The sequence below is a fragment of the Lissotriton vulgaris genome, chromosome 1_1 (assembly GCF_964263255.1).
Source record: "Lissotriton vulgaris chromosome 1_1, aLisVul1.2, whole genome shotgun sequence".
Classification (NCBI taxonomy): Eukaryota; Metazoa; Chordata; class Amphibia; order Caudata; family Salamandridae; genus Lissotriton; species Lissotriton vulgaris.
In genome coordinates, this window is record NC_141685.1 from 115649499 (window position 1) to 115669929 (window position 20431).

At 50.5% G+C, this 20431-nt stretch overlaps 1 protein-coding gene and 1 long non-coding RNA gene across 2 annotated transcripts in view; both read left to right on the forward strand.

The window, feature by feature from the left end:
- LOC147737677 (uncharacterized) overlaps nucleotides 1-17234 on the forward strand; it is a 48182-nt gene extending 30948 nt beyond the window's left edge. Inside the window, exon 5 of the long non-coding RNA XR_015299346.1 lies at nucleotides 16509-17234. This is a non-coding gene — a long non-coding RNA (uncharacterized LOC147737677). The remainder of the gene's footprint in view (nucleotides 1-16508) is intronic.
- LOC147737676 (uncharacterized) overlaps nucleotides 1-19426 on the forward strand; it is a 118711-nt gene extending 99285 nt beyond the window's left edge. The window contains exon 3 of the mRNA XM_086939866.1: nucleotides 18012-19426. Coding sequence (XP_086795992.1) covers nucleotides 18012-19329 — 1318 coding nt within the window. The 3' untranslated portion in view covers nucleotides 19330-19426. The remainder of the gene's footprint in view (nucleotides 1-18011) is intronic.
- Nucleotides 19427-20431: the final 1005 nt, after the last annotated feature.

A 20431-nucleotide genomic window follows, 5' to 3' on the forward strand; every position in this document is an offset into this window, starting at 1 on the left:
TACCTGCACCACTTCTTTTTGATCTGGGTTATTTAATTTAATTTGTTGCAGGCTATTTTAACTTGAGCATGCTCAATTAACCTTCCATTATGATTACTAACAGTTTGAGACCATGATTGTCGATGTTTATGTTACTGCTTCGTTTCGGTTCCCAGATCTTGTGGTAATTTAATATCCTTCCAGATTTTTAACAAATCTCTATTCGTTTCATCCCCTCTGATACTCTCCCTGTTTGGTCTATTTGTTTCCAATAGTGATTGCTTATTTTGCACCTTTTTAGGGCTCGGCCTACGTCACCACTTTGTCAGAAGTGGGGCGGAGCTCCGAGCCGTTTTGTTACGGGGCTCAGAATAGTGAAGTAAAAATTTCTCAGTGCTCGAGATTTTTCCGTAGTTTATTTTGGCATCTGCGTGCTAATTGGTCCTCGCAGTGCTGTGTTTCTAGTAGCCTTCACGCAATAGGCCATATGGATTTCAGTTTGTGCACTTCCTGCATATTCTGTGCGGTTACGCGCAGGGGAGTTCAATAAATTGTCAATTATGTGCTGTCAGGGTGCAGCGGTAATTGAGGCCAGATGTTCGGGGCGCGTTCACCAGTCTGCAGTGAGTTTGGTGGGCGCGCGTTCGTCTGCATCCTTTCATGTGTAAGTGCTGGCTTTTGAAGAGCTGGCTTGGTCGTACGCCGACAATGAGACACACAGTCTTCATTACCCCACAAAGTATGTAAGTGCATTTGTATTGGAGACAGTAACGTTCAGGTACGAAACGTAATGTTTTCACTGGCTTACGAAGTATATCACTGCCTTTCTATTAAAGACACTAACATGCAGGTTTCATGGGCAGGCGCATTAACCCCACTAACTATGTTGCTTCACTGGCTTGGCCGTGTGGCCAGTATCACACACACGTGAGAAACGTGATGTGTCGACTGCAGCATAGACCCGAAAAAAAGACGCCTTATTTATCTATTCCACTAATACATTGAATGTGAAAGTGAAGTGTTTGGCAAGCGCAGAGCACCCTGGAGAGATAGTGTACGTGTTTCATGGCCAGGCGCATTACCCCCACGAACTATCTCACTGTGTTTGGATAGATAGTCTGCGTGTCCTGCAGCTTTACTGGTTTGGCCTGGCAGCCACAATGACACACACACACTGTCAAAGCACATCCATCTAGCGTGTGTGGTTAAATGAGTTATTAAAAAAAGCAGACACGAGAGTACGCCACCTGAGAAACGTTATGTGTCCACTCCAGCATTAAACCGATAAAAAATCAGCTTTTTTTCCTTTGCTGCTAATAGTATTGTATGTGAAGGTGAGGTCTTTGGCAACTGCAGATCACCCTGGACAGATAGTGTACGTGGCCATGAACTATGTCACTGCGTACTATTTTCACTGGCTTACAAAGTATATCACTGCCTTTCTATAAAAGACACTAACATGCAGATTTCATGGGCATGCGCATTAACCCCACTAACTATGTTGCTTTACTGGCTTGGCCGTGCGGCCAGTATCACATACACATGAGAAACGTGATGTGTCGACTGCAGTTTAAAACAGGAAAAAAATCGGCTTATTTCTATGCTGCTAATAGATTGTCTGTCAAAGTGAGGTCTTTGGCAATCGCAGACCACCCTGGAGAGATGTTGTACGTGTTTCATGAGCAGGCGCATTAACCCCTTGAACTATCTCACTGCATTTGGATAGATTGTCTGCGTGTCTTAGTATGCTGCCTCTACAGGACCAAATTCATTATCTGTCATGCACGCCACCTGAGAAACGTTATGTGTCCACTGCAGCATAAAACCAATAACAAACCGGCTTATTTTCTTAATCTGCTAATGCATTGGATGTGAAAGTGAGGTCTTTGGCAACCGCAGACTACCGTGGAGAGATGGTGTACGTGTTTCATGGGCAGGCGCATTACCCCCACGAACTATCTCACTGCGTTCGGATAGATAGTCTGCGTGTCCTGCAGCTTTACTGGTTTGGCCGGGCGGCCACAATGACACACACACACTGTCAAAGCACATCCATCTAGTGAGTGCAGAGTGCGAGTTATTGCAGAATGACAGAAGTAAGTGCAGAATAAGTGCAAATGTAAAGTACATTTACTGCAAAATTAGGGTAAATGAGTACATAGTGTGAGTTACTGCAGTCTCCAAGAAGAACTGCCGAGCCCTCGAGAGAGCCTGGCGCAGAGACCCTACACCAGACAACATGACCACCCTCAAGCTCGCCACCCGAAAACACCATCAACTGATCTACGCCACCAAGAAAACTGCATTCAAGGAACGACTGGACAACAACGCACACAACAGCATGGAACTCTTCAACATCGTCAAAGAGCTCTCCAACCCTAACGCCGGAAACAACGACATCACCCCATCTCAAGACCTCTGCAACTCCCTCGCCTCCTACTTCCACAACAAGATCGCTGACATTCACAACAGCTTCAGCACACAACCAACGCTCCCCACGACCGCAACTACGCCCCCCACCACCACCCTCCGCGCCTGGACCCCGATCAGCACCGAAGACACCATCCGCACGATGAACACCATCCACTCCGGCTCTCCAACCGACCCGTGCCCCCACCACGTCTTCAACAAGGCCGACGCTGTCATCGCACCCCACCTGCGGGACATCATCAACACCTCCTTCGACACCCCTACCTTCCCTGAGAGCTGGAAGAACGCCGAACTCAGCGCTCTACTGAAGAAACCATCAGCGGACCCCACCGAACTAAAAAACTACCGCCCCATCTCGCTCCTCCCGTTTCCAGCCGAAGTCATCGAGAAGACCGTCAACAGACAACTGGCCGCCTTCCTCGAGACGAATGGATCCCTCGACCTCTTGCAGTCTGGCTTCCGGGCCAACCACAGCACCGAGACCGCCCTCATCACTGCCACCGATGACATCCGAGCCCTGCTCGACAACGGAGAAACAGCGGCCCTCATCCTCCTGAACCTCTCCGCGGCATTCGACACTGTCTGCCACCGCACCCTAGTGCAGCGCCTCAGCAACGTCGGAATCCAGGAGAAGGCACTGGAGTGGATCATCTCCTTCCTTGCCGGAAGGACACAGAGAGTCCACCTTCCCCCGTTCAGATCAGAAGCCACCGAAGTCATCTGCGGCGTTCCTCAGGGCTCTTCGCTCAGCCCCACCCTCTTCAATGTCTACATGAGCCCCCTTGCGGCCATCGCACGCCAACACAACCTCAACATCATCTCCTACACCGACGACACTCAGCTGATCCTCTCCCTCACCAACGACCCCGCCACTGCCAGAGCCAACCTACATGAAGGGATGACAGACGTAGCCGAGTGGATGACGACCAGCCGCCTGAAACTGAACTCAGACAAGACGGAAGTTCTCATCCTGGGCTCCTCACCCTCCGCCTGGGACAACTCCTGGTGGCCCCCCGCCCTGGGCAGCACACCCAAACCGACAGACCACGCACGCAACCTGGGCTTCATCCTGGACTCCTCCCTCTCCATGACCAGACAAGTCAACGCCGTCTCCTTGTCTTGCTTCAATATACTGCGCATGCTACGTAAGATCTTCAGGTGGATCCCCACCGAGACCAGGAAGACGGTCACCCAGGCCCTCGTGACCAGCCGACTGGACTACAGCAACGCCCTCTACGCCGGAACCACCGCCAAGCTCCAGAAGAGACTCCAGCGGATCCAGAACGCCTCAGCAAGACTCATCCTCGACATCCCCCGACACAGCCACATCTCCGGACACCTGAGAGACCTGCACTGGCTCCCGGTCAACAAGAGAATCACCTTCCATCTCCTCACCCACGCTCACAAAGCCCTACACAACCAAGGCCCAAGATACCTCAACAGCCGCCTCAACTGCTACACTCCCACCCGCCAGCTTCGATCGACCAGCCACGCTCTCGCCACCGCATCCGAAGAGCCACAACAGGAGGAAGGTCCTTCTCCTACCTGGCCGCCAAGACTTGGAACTCCCTCCCGACCCACCTCCGCCTGACCCAAGACCACCTCGCCTTCAGGAAGCAGCTCAAGACCTGGCTGTTCGAGCAGTAGCGGACCCCCCACTCCCCAGCGCCTTGAGACCCTCCAGGTGAGTAGTGCGCTATATAAATGTTTTGATTGATTGATTGATTTATTGAGTGGTGAGTAACAGTGAGTGCAGAGTGACAGTGAGTGCAGAGTGAGTGTGAGTGCAGACTGAGTGCAGAGTGAGTGCAGAGTGACAGTGAGTGCAAGTGACAGTGCAGAGTGAGTGTGAGTGCAGACTGAGTGCAGAGTGAGTGTTGGAAGGGGCGACCCCCGGGGTCAGGATTACTCTCCTAATCAGCCGAGACCCTCCATTCCACCAATTCCTGCTGAGTCTTATCGAGGGGAGTCCCCACCGGGGAGGACTGACCGTACACACTGCTGGCACACCACACTTACGAACGGACACCACACCGTGGATCTTTATCAAGAATCTTTATCACAAGTAAAAAGGTAGCAATTTACAACGATCGGAGGATCGTAAGAGTCTTGTAGCACAAGGGAACAGGGAAGCGGGACAGTCTCAATGGTAGGCCAGTACATAGCGTACCCTGCGCACAGTTCTCAATCCTCGAACTGGGGGGTACGGAGGCTGGCGATAGTATGGGCTGTCCTACTCACTTCGGTTCGAAGTTGTCGTGATGGTAGCGTCGATGGTCCAGCCGCACCAGAGGACTCCTCGAGCCGCAACGAGGTCAGCAGGGCTCGATCTGGATTACACCGTAGTTCAAGCGGAGCCGTGACAGCGTCAGCAGGGCTCAGGGCGGAAGCAAGAGTCTCTCGTTCTGAAGAGTGGGGCGCGACGAGGTCAGCCGGGCTCCGGTGGTTCAAGTCTTTCTCTTCGAGAGGGAGCCGAAACAGCGTCAGCAGGGCGCGGTGGTTCAGTTCCGTAGCTTCGAGGATGAGCCGCGACAGCATCACCAGGGCTCGGTGATTCAGTTCCGTAGCTTCGAAGAAGAGCCGCGACAGCGTCAGCAGGGCTCGGTGTTTCAGAGTTTCTCCACAAGGTCAGCCGCGATCAGATCAGCAGGGCTTTCTTGTCCAGGATACAACTACCTGCTGGATGTGAGGTAGGCTGTCTTATAGTTCAGGGTCCCTTTGATGTCCGGACCCTCATAGGCAGGGGGCTGGTGGTCCGAGGGCCAGGCGGCCGATTGTCTGGGCGGCTGTGTTGGACAGGCCACATGAAGGGCCGCTCTCCCCCGGCCCGACCAGGCCCGAGCCCGGTCACGCAAATACCACCCACCACCATTGCACGTCCTCCGTCCCCTCAGGGACCCCTGCCTTCGAACATATCGACCTCGTGGGCCCGATCCACTGCTGGCCCGCGCGCCCATCCGGGACGCCATCTTGGACACTCCACCACGAGGCCGCCTGGCCCCCGATCGACCTCAACCCTGGGCCTAGCCAGGCCTCAGACATCCCGGCACCACCATCCACCCAGGAGGTGAGCGGGCTACTTGGCAAGTCAATGGGAGAAAGAGGTGTCGATGGCTCTCCCCCGCCAAGTGCCGCTCGGCCATCGCCTCCCCGGGCGCTGGCTCCACCCCCCTGCTGGGTGTCGGGACACCCTCATCCCGGACCTCCCGACCTCCAGGTGCGAGGGTCCGGACATCAAAGAACATCAGCCCTATAACTGGGGCAGCTCCAGAGCAGGAGGGCAGTTGTATCTTGGAGTCGAGAGACGCAAAGAAGAACTCATCCTTGACGGACTACTGGCGCTGCCGTAGCTCTGCCTTGTGCACCTTCGTCTTGCCTGCTGGCGCTGCCGCAACCTTCGTAACCTTCCGATCCTTCATCGTCGTCGGGACCTGCTGGCGTGGCCGCGGACCGTTTGCAACCATCATCTCATCGGGACCTGCTGGCTCCGCCGCGGACCGTCGTTTCCTTCGTCCATCTCGGGACCTGCTGGCTCCGCCGCGGCCCGATCATCTAGAACGCCGAGCTCGAGGATTGAGAGCTATTTCCACCTTTTGGTAACAAGACTGTCCCGCTACCCTTTTCCCAAACCAGAGACCAGAATCGAGGGGACCCCTGAGTCCAGACCTCCTTGTACCATTCCATCGTACTTAAAGAATTGCCTATAAAGTCTCGTTGAACTTTACCCTTGTGTGGTGTCCGTCTGTGGGGGGGAAGTTACTTGTCTGTACGATCGCTGGAGGCGGCTCTCCCCGGAGACCTCTCCCCTTATCCTCGGCCGACCCTCCCGGTCCGTCTAACATTGGTGGCCAGCGGCGCGATCCGAATCACCGCATAATCGTACAGAGAGTAGCTTACCCCACGACGAAATCACGATGACGACTAAAGAAAGCGGAGCAACCGAGAAATTCCAGATGGAGAAATTGGACGAGTACAGCCATCGTGAACTAAAACAATTCTGCATCGAACTAGGTATCGCTACCACCGGACTAAGTACCAAAGACGATTTTAAGCATGCCCTGGAATCTTGGGCAGAAACCGGGGCGGCCGGAACCCCTGATCAAAGCATCGCAGCAAAAACCACCACGGCCCCTGAAGAGCGAAGAACGGGTCTCTCGCAAGACGAGATCCAGGAACGAGAAAAAACCAGACTACACGAGCTGGAAATGGCCCGGCTCAAAATGGACATTGAACTTAAGTTGGCCGAACAAAAAATCAACTTAGAGCACCTGCGTCTCCGAGAAGAAAGAGAGGAGAAACAGAGACAAAGGGAGCTCGAGGAAAAGAGACTGGCATATGAACACGAGCGAAAACTAGCTGAGATCGACCTACGCAAGCAGAATAAAGAAGTAGGGGTGTCCGAGCAACTCCACACCCCAGGGGCAACAGAGAAAAAGGTACACATCCCCAAGGATGTCGTTCGAGAATACTTCCGAGAGGACGACATCCAGCAATGGTTTAAGGCCTATGAAATCGCTATGACTGCACACCGGATCGATAGAAGCGATTGGGGAGCCGGTCTATGGGGGAGATTCCTCAATGAGGGCCGCGACGCCCTGCTACAGCTCCCGGACCACCAGATGACCTCCTATGACCATATGAAAGCTGCACTCCTCACTCGCTATGGCCTCACACCCGAGATGTACCGTCAGAGGTTCCGAGACTGCACCCGCATCCCGGGTACAACTTGGGTGGACTATGTAAACTACTTTAGCCGAGCCTTCGAGGGCTGGATCAAAGGAAGCAAGGTCACAACCTACGAACAACTGTTCAATCTTATGGTATGGGAGCACCTGTCGAACAATTGCTTCATTGAACTCCGCCAGCACCTCCTCGACAGCAAGTTAACGGATCCCCGGCAGCTCGCAGCCGAAGCTGACCGGTGGGAAATCACCAGAGTGGGCCGGAATGGGTCCTACGAACAGAACCGGAACAACAACGGTCAGCACCGTCCCCGAGGAGGAGGAGGGGGCCAAGGACGAGGAAGAGACAACGCCCCGGTCGCCCCCGCTACCAGCACCACCCCCCCGGCCAACCGGGGCAGCACCCCGGCGCGACCGGGATACCGAGCCAATGTTACGTGCCATCGATGCCAACGAGTCGGCCACTATGCAAACGACCCAAACTGCCCCCAGTACCAGAGCCCAAGACCCCGCCAAGTAGCAGCTGCTGCTCTGGGGGAGGAACAGATCTCAGAGGAACAAGAGGAATATGAACAGGAACATCAAGAATGGGAGCCAGCCGCCATGGCTCTAGCCTGCTTAGGGGGGAAAGACATGGTCCCGCGGGTCCCCCTACCCGCTAACACCCAGAAGTACAGCCAATGGGTGAGCATCAATGGACGCCGGGCCGAAGCCCTTCGTGACACCGGGGCCAGTGTAACAGCCGTCCGCTGTCACCTGGTGACCCCAGAACAGTATCTACCAAACATTCTCTGCCCTGTACGTTCCGCCGATAACTCGGAAAGTCTGTGCCGGATGGCCTGCGTCCCCTTCGAATGGGGAGGGGTCACCGGCATGTTGAAGGTAACGGTCCGAGACGATGCCCCCGTAGACTGCCTCCTGGGGAATGACCTTGAAAGCTCTCCGTGGGCAGCCGTAGAACGAAGAGAACACCTGGGGATGTTAGGCGTCCCGGACTGGGCGTGTGTCACCACCCGGTCCATGGCCGCCCGTGCCAACCCCCGCCCAGAGGAACCCGAATGGCCGGCGCCGCCGCCTCCGGTCGCCCCGGCCGAAACCACCGACCGTGACGTCCCCCCAGACCTCGCTAACCTCGACCAGTGGCCTCAAGAGGGGGGGCCCACGCAAGAACAATTTCGCCAAGAACAGAAGACCTGTCCCTCCCTCGAGGGACTCCGCCAGCAAGCGCTCGCCCAAAGCGCAGGGGATACCTCCGGAACACACTGGAGCTACTGGGACAATGATCTGCTGTACAGTGAGCAAAGAATCGCGGAGCTGGGGGCCAGCCGAGTACTAGTGGTGCCCCTCCGTTTTAGAGACTTTCTGCTAAACCTGGCCCACGATGTCCCCCTGGCGGGACACCTGGGTCAAGATAAAGCCTACAGTCGTCTGGTGACCCACTTCTTCTGGCCCAAAATGAGGAACGATGTACACCAGCATTGCCGATCTTGCCCCACGTGCCAAGCCAGTGGAAAGAGCGGCCGCAAACTAAAACCCCCCCTGCAACCTTTTCCCGTGGTCACCACCCCGTTCGAGAGGGTCGGGAGCGACATCGTGGGGCCCCTGGACCCGCGTACAAAACAAGGCCATCGATTCATCCTGGTGCTAGTGGACCACGCCACCCGCTACCCCGAGGCTGTTCCCCTGCGAACTGTGACAGCCCCGGTAGTCGGCCGGGCCCTAATGGGGATCTTCTCCCGTGTGGGCTTCCCCCGAGAAGTCGTCAGCGACAGAGGCACGAACTTTATTTCTAAATATATGAAGTCCCTCTGGCAACAGTGCGGGGTTACCTACCGATTCACGACCCCCTATCACCCTCAAGGAAACGGACTCGTTGAGCGGTTCAACCGCACGCTCAAAGGGATGATCGGGGGGTTGGAAGAGCCCCTCCGTCGCCAGTGGGATGTGCTGCTGCCGTGCCTCCTCTTCGCATATCGAGAGGTCCCCCAGAAGTCCCTGGGCTTCAGCCCGTTTGAACTGCTGTATGGACACCCAGTACGGGGGCCGCTCAGCCTAGTCAAGGAAGGCTGGGAGATGCCCCCTCTCAAGAACCCACCAGATGTCTTCCGGTACCTCCTAACCCTCCGCAACCAGACCCGGCGGTTCAGAGAGCTGGCAAAAGCCAACCTAGAGGCCAGTCAAGAGGACATGACAAAGTGGTATGACCGGAATGCCTCCTCCATCGAATTTGAACCTGGGCAACAGGTATGGGTGATGTCCCCCACCGAACCCTGCGCCCTGCAAGACAAGTGGACGGGGCCCTTCAAAGTAGTCGAGCGCAAGGGTCCTGCCACCTATCTCATCGACATGGAATCTTCCCGGAACCCCCTCCGGGTCCTCCACGCTAACAGACTGAAGCCCCACTTTGTGCGTTCAGAACTCAGCCTCCTGATGGCCACAGACAATGGGGCTGAAGAAGACTCCGAGCCCCTCCCTGACCTCCTACGGACTCGGGAGAAAGACGGCTCCGTGGATGGGGTCCGACTCTCAGAGGCCCTCACCCAAGAGCAACGCCAGGAGTGTCGAGTCCTCCTATCACAGTTCGCCAGCCTGTTCTCCCTCACCCCAGGTGTCACTTCCTGGTGTGTGCACGATGTGGACACGGGGGACAGCCCCCCTATCCGCCACCGGCCCTACCTCTTTGGCACACACTTTCGGGTGCAGACCGACCACCGACCCCTGCAGTGGCTGATGCAGATGCGGGGGGAAAACCCGAAGTTACTACGTTGGTCCATCTCCCTACAAGGGATGGACTTCACTGTTGAACACCGGCCTGGGCCAGATCACGCCAACGCAGATGGCCTGTCCCGGTTTTTCCGCCTCGACGAGGAGAGTCCCCAAGAGGATGGGTAACTCTCCCCGCCTTCAGCTGGGGGGGACGCATGTTGGACAGGCCACATGAAGGGCCGCTCTCCCCCGGCCCGACCAGGCCCGAGCCCGGTCACGCAAATACCACCCACCACCATTGCACGTCCTCCGTCCCCTCAGGGACCCCTGCCTTCGAACATATCGACCTCGTGGGCCCGATCCACTGCTGGCCCGCGCGCCCATCCGGGACGCCATCTTGGACACTCCACCACGAGGCCGCCTGGCCCCCGATCGACCTCAACCCTGGGCCTAGCCAGGCCTCAGACATCCCGGCACCACCATCCACCCAGGAGGTGAGCGGGCTACTTGGCAAGTCAATGGGAGAAAGAGGTGTCGATGGCTCTCCCCCGCCAAGTGCCGCTCGGCCATCGCCTCCCCGGGCGCTGGCTCCACCCCCCTGCTGGGTGTCGGGACACCCTCATCCCGGACCTCCCGACCTCCAGGTGCGAGGGTCCGGACATCAAAGAACATCAGCCCTATAACTGGGGCAGCTCCAGAGCAGGAGGGCAGTTGTATCTTGGAGTCGAGAGACGCAAAGAAGAACTCATCCTTGACGGACTACTGGCGCTGCCGTAGCTCTGCCTTGTGCACCTTCGTCTTGCCTGCTGGCGCTGCCGCAACCTTCGTAACCTTCCGATCCTTCATCGTCGTCGGGACCTGCTGGCGTGGCCGCGGACCGTTTGCAACCATCATCTCATCGGGACCTGCTGGCTCCGCCGCGGACCGTCGTTTCCTTCGTCCATCTCGGGACCTGCTGGCTCCGCCGCGGCCCGATCATCTAGAACGCCGAGCTCGAGGATTGAGAGCTATTTCCACCTTTTGGTAACAAGACTGTCCCGCTACCCTTTTCCCAAACCAGAGACCAGAATCGAGGGGACCCCTGAGTCCAGACCTCCTTGTACCATTCCATCGTACTTAAAGAATTGCCTATAAAGTCTCGTTGAACTTTACCCTTGTGTGGTGTCCGTCTGTGGGGGGGAAGTTACTTGTCTGTACGATCGCTGGAGGCGGCTCTCCCCGGAGACCTCTCCCCTTATCCTCGGCCGACCCTCCCGGTCCGTCTAACAGGCTGGTTCTTTGATGCTTTGGACCGTGCGTCCAGGGATTCCTAGACGCCCATCAAGGTCTGGAGCCAGCTCGCTAGGAGGCCAAAGGTGTGATCGAAACCATCCCCCAGGGATAGTTCAGAGGTGTGAGGGGAACCAGTCTCTCGGGAGGAGGCCGGAGGTGTGATTGAAGTCTTGGTTTCGGGTACTTGGTGGGTCTTCTACCCCCCGGGCGGGTCAGGACGCGCACACCTCTCTGCAACCAGGGTCAGCCAGGGGCTGCCGAAATGGAAGAAGGCGGCCGGGCGGCCGGTGTGGCCAAACATGGAGTCGGAGGGTCACGTGCACGGGTGAAGGCACGCAGTCGGAAGATCGGTTCAGGTCCGGTGTAGAGGGGTCGTGTACAGTTCTGGGCGGGCTGGGGTCGGGTCGACCAGTAGTTCTTGGGTTGCGGGTATCAGAGAGGACCACGCCACGAGGCTGGGTCCAACAGTGAGTGTGTGCAGAGTGAGTGCCCGAGCGACAGTGAGTGCAGAGTGAGTGCAGAGTGACAGTGAGTGCAGAGTGAGTGCATAGTGACGGTGAGTGCAGAGTGAGTGCAAGAGTGACAGTGAGTGCAGACTGAGTGCAGAGTGCAGACTGAGTGCAGAGTGACAGTGAGTGCAGAGTGAGTGCAAGTGCCAGTGAGTGCAGAGTGAGTGTGAGTGCAGACTGAGTGCAGAGTGTGTGCAGAGTGACAGTGAGTGCAGAGTGAGTACAGAGTGCAGACTGGGTGCAGAGTGACAGTGAGTGCAGAGTGAGTGCATAGTGACAGTGAGTGCAGAGTGAGTGTGAGAGTGACAGTGTGTGCAGAGTGAGTGAAGAGTGTCGGTGAGTGCAGAGTGAGTGCATAGTGACAGTGAGTGCAGAGTGAGTGCGAGAGTGACAGTGAGTGCAGAGTGAGTGCGAGAGTGACAGTGAGTGCAGACTGAGTGCAGAGTGCAGACTGAGTGCAGAGTGACAGTGAGTGCAAAGTGAGTGCAAGTGCCAGTGAGTGCAGAGTGAGTGTGAGTGCAGACTGAGTGCAGAGTGAGTGCAGAGTGACAGTGAGTGCAGAGTGAGTGCAGAGTGCAGACTGAGTGCAGAGTGACAGTGAGTGCAAAGTGAGTGCAAGTGCCATTGAGTGCAGAGTGAGTGTGAGTGCAGACTGAGTGCATAGTGACAGTGAGTGCAGAGTGAGTGCGAGAGTGACAGTGAGTACAGAGTGAGTGCATACTGAATGGGAGTGTACAGTGAGTGCTGATTAAGTGTCAGTGCAGAGTGCATGTACAGTGAGTGCAGGTGCAGAGTGAGTGCAGAGTGTGTGCGTATGTGAGTATGCAGGGTGAACAGTGTGTAAGTGTGCAGGGTGAAAAGTGTGAGAGTGTCCAGGATGAACAGTGTGTGACTATGCCAATGAACAGTGTGGATGTGCAGAGTCAGCAGAGTATGTGTGTAGGGACACTGTGTAACGGTGCAAGAGACAAACAGTATACAACCACTAAAAGTACGTTCACCACACACATACACAAAACCACAGACCAACCCACACACACCACACACCCATACACCACACACACACCACACACACACTGTAGAGTGCTATGTGCTGTAGAGTGCTATGTGCTGTAGAGTGATGTGTGCTGTAGAGTGCAAAGTGCAGTTGAGTGCAGAGTACAGTTGAGTGTAGAGTGCTGTACAGTGCAGAGTGCAGTTGAGTGCAGAGTGCTGTGTGCTGTTGAGTGCAGTTGAGTGCAGAGTGCTGTTGAGTGCAGAGTGCTGTTGAGTGCAGTTGAGTGCAGTTGAGTGCAGTGTGCTGTAGAGTGCTGTGTGCCTTTGAGTGCAGAGTGCTGTGTGCTGTAGAGTGCACAGTGCAGAGTGCTGTGTGCTTTTGAGTGCTGTGTGCTGTTCAGTGCATAGTGCTGTTGAGTGCAGAGTGCTGTTGAGTGCAGAGTGGTGTGTGCTGTTGAGTGCAGAGTGCTGTTGAGTGCAGAGTGCTGTACAGTGCTGTGTGCTGTTGAGTGCAGTGTGCTGTGTGCTGTTGAGTGCAGAGTGCTGTGTGCTGTTGAGTACAGAGTTCTGTGTGCTGTTGAGTACAGAGTGCTGTGTGCTGTTGAGTACAGAGTGCAGAGTGCTGTTGAGTACAGAGTGCAGGATGCTGTTGAGTGTGTCTGTGTGAGGGTGGTTCTGTGTAGGGTGTAGCTATTGGCATTGTAAATGACAATGACATTGATGATTTAAAAAAAAAAAAGAAATGTCATGAGCAATGCCAATAGCGCTACCTTTAATGATGCCGAGCCCATTGCATTGTAAATGCTTGTTATTACTTTCCTCCACTTGCAGCATTTCTAAGGACTGAATTTTCCCATTCTCTATCATTTTTATACTATCATCTTGATTGTTTAGGCATTTATTTTTCATAACTGCTTGTACCTCCGATAGATCCTTATTAAATAGAGGGTAAAAGGGTTTTGTTGGAGACATTTGTTTACCCTCATATGATATTTGGTCATGGTTGTTTCCAGTGTTCAATCTCACTATATCTGATGCATTTGTATTTTTTATACCTTTAGAAGCTTTATTTCTTGCTTTCCGTTGTTTTTTCCTCTCTCTTTTTGATAAATGAACTTCCGGAACTGCGTCTGTCATTGTTGATTGTGTCGAGCATAGGTTTATCACTTCTTGATCTTTTGTTTTATCATCTATTTTTTCTTTAACAACAACAACATTGTCTTTACATTTTATTGTATCTTTAGAGGGGCAGTCGGTCTTGATGGGTTGAATTCCCACTTTAGGAAAATTGCCTTTTACATCCCGAAAGGTAGCTAGTTTGTTAATTAGTGGGGCACAACAACACTCATAATACGTAGATATTGGCTGGGATTGTGCCCTTACTATTAGATTATTTTCCATTGTTATCTTCTGATCAATTCCGGTAACAGAGGATGCCATAGCGCTCGAGATCTATTTGGACCTCCTTTTTGTTGGACTGATATGTTAAAGCTTCCAGAATTAATTGCGAGGTTTTAAAGAATAAATCCCAAATTGCTCCCTCGTTCCCACTTCCTGGTACCTGAGTACCTGGGCTATGGTGTTGCCCATTTATGAATGATAGGTCCTTATACTCCTCTTTTTGTTGTCCTTGAAAATCATGTCCCTCGCCAAGAATTCATGAATTGTGGACTACTATTCAAAACGTCTTTTTGATACAGAGTATTTCAACGCTGCAGAGATTCTGAGTTGCTTTTGTATTCGTCCTTATTCATTAATTTGCTTAGGGGATATCCTATTTGTTCTACTCAGTGGTTTAATTGGAAATTGAAGATCACATGGATTAGTTAGCATAGCACCAGCTGGATCTTTCATAAAATCAAACTTTCACAGTGACTTTCCCAGTTTTCTAAATGTTATGTTCTGTTACATAATCTTGTAAAGCCCTCAGCTGCCCCAGCAAAGGGGCGTCCCGGCGCTGATTCCAGCTTAAAGAAGAAAGTAGGGGATTGCAAGGCAGGCATACAGAGAAATCTAGTTAAGGGGAAATAGATATGTTTTGATAGCTTTCCTGAAGTCTAGCAGACCTTCCACTTCACTGTTGTAGGCTGGTAAAGCATTCCATAGTTTTGCTGCTAGGAAGCGGATTGACCTTAGATGATTTAAAGGACTATATGTCACCTGTCTGTTTTATTGGTGGCTGCTCCTTTCCTGACCTCATAATACACCCTCTAAGGTGAAGAAGTCTTGCTTCTTTCAGAGAATCAAACGGGCCAGTGACAAGACCAAGGGGTGCTTTGATGGTACAAAACCACCTCCAAACACCTCCAAGGGAAAACACCCCAAAGCACACCTCAGTACAGAATCCGCCGGTACTAGTGGTAACTTATTTAATTAATTAATTAATTATTCAATCAATTGATTAATATCCGGGCTCCCGGTAGGGCTGTAGTCTAGGCATGCAGAGTAATTCAGGGGTCGAGGGGTGCTTCAACAGGGTCAAAGTCTATATCACTTTCCCCTTTGCATAATTTCTCAGATTTTGTATTACAGACTTATTACAGACTCCAATGGCTCCGTGACTTACGGACCGATCAACCTTACCTACTCGCAACACGCAACACACCTCTTGCCACTTGTCACTCGCTACTCACTGTTCATTGCTTGTTCGTTGCTATTCATCGCTGTCAAGAGTACAAGAAAGAATGCTGGCAATCGTTCAGGAACATGAGCGGGATCCAGAGCCAGTCCCACTACAGACGGCAGATGTAAGCACTTCTCTCCAATCCTCAGCTCTGGCCTGCTCAATGCTTGGTATATACGTAAAATCAGGCGGCAGGCCAAGGCTCCTCTGTGCTCCTCTGTGCCTCTGTGCCCTGCAGCAGCCGCAGCATCAGCAGCACCGTAGGCCAAGTCTCCTTTGACCCTGCAGCGGCCGCCGCACAAGCAGCGCCTGCCACACAAGCAGCGCCTTAGCACCGCGGTGCCGGCAGCGGCCGTTCCTGCAGATCCGTAGAACTTAAAGCACCCGTATAACAGGACGCGGGTGAAGCGGAAGAAACCTTCGGGAGGGGGAACCGGTCACAAAACAAAGCCGGGCAGTCGTCTCAGGCTCCGCTCTGCTCTGCTCCGCTTCCTCGTCAACTCCTCCTCGGCTTGGCTCGGCCCCTCAGCTCTACTCGATACGCTCTGCACTCAACGCAGTATCACAGGCCGACAACGGCAGTGAACACCAGCAGAGGGAAGAATTTTGTGTTTCCCCCAGTTAGTAAAAAAACATAGCATAAGTCTTGGCTGCTTCTGCTGCACTCAGCGTCTTATGCGCCTTTTCAGTCTCATTTTTCTGTCTGGAAAAAAATGGTGTCCTGGTTTTCTGCACCCAGTAAATCCAGGTGCAAAAAAACCTAACAACTGATAATCAGGTGGAATAAAATGAACACATGAAGGTACTGCTTAATTTCATTGCCCTTGATTCATACTCTGGACCATATTTGAGGGATAGGTCTAGGCATAGTCCTCGCAGCACACAATAGATTTGCTTGAGGCAGAGGCCAAAAGTCAGGAAACCAGATACAAGTAGGTGGTAACTCAGGGCAGAGGAAAACGCCTGTTGTCCGTGGAGGAGTCATTCCCATCCCAGAAATCTTCATTACAAATTAATTAATAGTATATATTTTTTTAATATCTGTTTGCTGCCAGTCCATATGACTTTAATATCTACCTTTGGGATTCTGTGTTACAACTCCAGAGGGGACATGTATCCTTTGTGAGCTTAATAAAATTTTGAAAATTCTACAAATCCTCATTCCTACATCCAAGTACTCTCAGGCTACCATTCTACACTCTGCTCTGTCTGAAAAACAGCTCAACATTTTCAAAATTCTGCATTGATTTGGCTTGTAAATTATATTTTTGGAACTGTACATGTATTAACTATTTAATTTTAATACTATAGGTGATTGCAATTACGGACGAAGAAAGCAAGATTTAGCACTAAGCAACTGAATGTCAGTACCATAAGAAGGATTATTTAAAAAAACTGAAGGACATCCAGCATTCTACGTTTAAACAATTTCCAAAAATCTAAGTGTGGCGAGGAAAGTACTATACCTGTAAGCGAAGTCTGTAATTTTGCATTTCATTAACCAAGAGCAAAGCCATATCTGTGCACACAGCATCAGAAATAATATAGAAAGATCATTTCAGCATCCTCATCTGAAATATTATCAGAAAGACAAATTGCCTCAGCATGACAGAATAACGTTCATCTAAAGCATCATGTAATTCCAGAGAGGAAACACACACTGCATAAAAGAAAGTTACAGCAAAAGGTTCTTCTGGAGACCATCAAAGAAAAGACACTGAAAGAAGACTCCAAAGCTGACACGTTAACAACCAAAAGATTGGAAAATCACCTTTGTTCAACAACGGTTTTTAACCTGTTACGCAAGTTTGAGACTATCTGCCTCTGGATAGAACACCACGGCCCACTCTGCTCACTCTTGCGAAAACCTTAAAAATTCACCACTTTATTGTGTTCATGACCATCTCAGATTGTTTCCTTTTTATTGTGTACTGTTCTGTAATTCTATGTAAATCACCTCAACATTATCTGTTGTGCATGAGTGATATGTAAAACTGTTAAGTATAAAAATGGATTAAAGGAGCACAGTTGCGCTACAGCTAATGTAAATAAATCCTCATCTTCAGAACTACAAACCTTAACCTTACACCAAACATAGAAAGGGTAGAAGGAACTGATGTTCTGCGACTAATGATCCACAATAGTACTGTGCATGTTCTAATGCCCTCAGTTACTGCCATTACGTCAGTGCAAAAAGGTACTTATCAGTTTAATCATTAAATATCAGACTAACACCTTATTACTGCATTGCTAAGAACCTATACAAATAGATTTGAGAAAAACTTCAGTCACAAAATAAGTTGCTGCCGGAGAGGCTATTACCTAAAGACTATTATCTGCTAGAAACATTTCGACAGGTGTGACAGGGCTGCTTTCAGACATATTTTGCTCAATTCAAGTGTTAAGAAGATTACACACAATTTCTTTTAGAGATAAATGCTGAACATTATCTAAACAAGCCCAACTCTAAAATCATGTACACTCTTGCCATATAAGCAAGAGAAAACTAAATGTAGAGAATACACCTTATAAAAACACGGACTGTGAGAACAAATTCATTGTTCAAACCCGCCTCAATCGAGGGAAAATAATCCAAGTTGGGGAAAAAAGTTACTTGTGCCAAACAAGATACAGCCATAAATCTTATCTCACAGAATTTGACAGAATGCACACAGAGGAAAACCACTCTCAGTGCAAAGTATGCCAAAAAAGTTTCAGGCGTAAATCTTATCTCACTGAGCATATGAGAATCCACACTGGGGAAAAACCTTATCAGTGCTCTGAATGCCACAAAAGGTTTAGTATCAAACCGAGTCTATATCGACATGCATTAACCCACTCTGGGGAAAAACCTTATCAGTGCTCTGAATGCCAGAAAAGTTTTTGTAACAAAAGCGAACTCACGCGCCATACAAGAAGAACCCACACTCGGGAAAAACCTTATCAGTGCACGGATTGCCAAAAATGTTTTATTTACAAAAACAGTCTCACTCAGCATAGAAGAACCCACACTGGGGATAAACCTTTTCAGTGCTCTGAATGCCAGAAATGTTTCAGTTTCAAAAGCAGACTCACTGAACATACAAGAATCCACTCTGGGGAAAACCCTTATCAGTGCTCTGAATGCCCAAAACGTTTCCACCGTAAATACCTTTTAACTGCACATTTGAGATTCCACACTGGGGAAAAACCTTATCAGTGCTCTGAATGTCAGAAATGTTTCAGTGAAAAAAGACAACTCACGCAGCATATACAAACCCACACTGGGGAAAAACCTTATCAGTGCTCTGAATGCCAGAAATGTTTCAGTATAAAAAGTAGTCTCACACTGCATACAAAGATCCACGCTTGGGGAAAACGTTATCAGTGCTCTGAATGCCAGAAATGTTTCAGTAAAAAAAGTAGTCTCACACGGCATACAAGAACCCACACTGGGGAAAAAGATTATCAGTGCTCTGAATGCCAGAAATGTTTCAGTGAAAAAAGATATCTCACGCTGCATATAATGACCCACACTGGGGAAAACCCCTATCAGTGTTCTGAATGCCAGAAATATTTCCGAGACAAAAGAAGTCTTTCTCAACATACAATAACCCACACTGGGGAAAAACCTTATCAGTGCTCTGAATGCCTAAAAGATTTCAAACTTAAATCACTTCTAACTGCACATGTCAGATTCCACACTAGGGTAAAACGTTATCGGTGCTCTGAATGCGACAAATGTTTCAGTGCAAAAAGGAGTTTCATTGATCATATAAGAACCCACACTAGGGAAAAACCTTATCAGTGCTCTGAATGCCAGAAATGTTTCAGTCAAAAATACAGTCTCATTCATCATATAAGAACCCACACTGGGGAAAAACCTTATCAGTGCTCTGAATGCCAGAAATGTTTCAGTATAAAAAGTAGTCTCACTCTGCATATAAGAACCCATACTGGGGAAAAACCTTATCAGTGCTCTGAATGCCACAAATGTTTCAGTGAAAGAAATACTCTCGCTCGGCATATAAGAACCCACACTGGGGAAAAGCCTTATCAGTGCTCCGAATGTCAAAAATGTTTCCGCCTTAAATCTAATCTCACTAAACATATGAGAATCCACACTGGAGAAAAAAAATTATCAGTGCTCTAAATGTCAGACAAGATTCAGAGGTAGAGATGGTTACAAGCGTCATAAGAAAACACACCATCAAAATAATTCAGTGCTCCAAGTGCCAGAAAAGCATCAATTTTAAACGCAATCTCACTCTACATGAGCAGACGCACACAGGGAAAAAACATCATCAATGCTGTGAATGCCAGAAATTCCTATTTGATTGGCACAGCCTCACTAACCATAAGCGACTCCATACTGATGAAAAACCTTATGAGTGCTCTGAATGCCAGAAAGCTGCAGAGAAAAACGCTATTTCACCATGAGAAACTCCACACTGGAGAAAATCCTTATGCCATAGAAGCTTGAATCTGAAAGACAGAGTTATGCTTCATGAGAGATCCCACTCTGGGGAAAAACCTTATGAGTGCTCGAAATGCAAGCAGGGTTTTCGTTACAAATTACTTCTCACTTGACATGAGCTTACTCACACGGGGAAAAAATCCTTATGTGTGTTCTGAATGTCAGATAAGGTTTAGTCCATGAATACAATGTCATTTCACATGAGAGAATTCACACTGGACTAAAGCCTTATACAGGAGGGGAAAGCCAGAAACGTTATACTCAGAAAAGAGATCTTAGTGTAGCCATGTAGGGTTTTGAGGGTAGGGGTCAGTTTGGGTGGGGGTGGCAGGATAGAGGGCAGTGTTATGGCAGACGTTATTATATACGGGGTAACCCAAAGAAAGTCCTAGGACCTGGGTATTGAGTGCTACAGATATGGTGGTCCTAGACGTAAACTCCACACACAATTATTGATATTATTTCAAAAGAACTTTGTTCAATTCTTATTCCACATGCGAAATTAATCCTGCAATGAAGAATTTTGGAAACATAAGAGAGAAAACATAATAGCCCAAAACAAACAGATGTCCAACACACACAAAAAAGGAATTTTTCAATCGTTTTAAAAGTAGAGGAGAGAAGACTCTACTGTTTATTCTCAATAAAATTCCTCCTCAAGCTACAGTACACAAATATGCAGTTTTTGTAGAACAGGGGGTTACCAAAGGGTAAAGTGCATAGAGTGAGAAATTTGTGCTTGTGTAAGATAGAAAAGGACCAAGATGGTCAGGGGGCG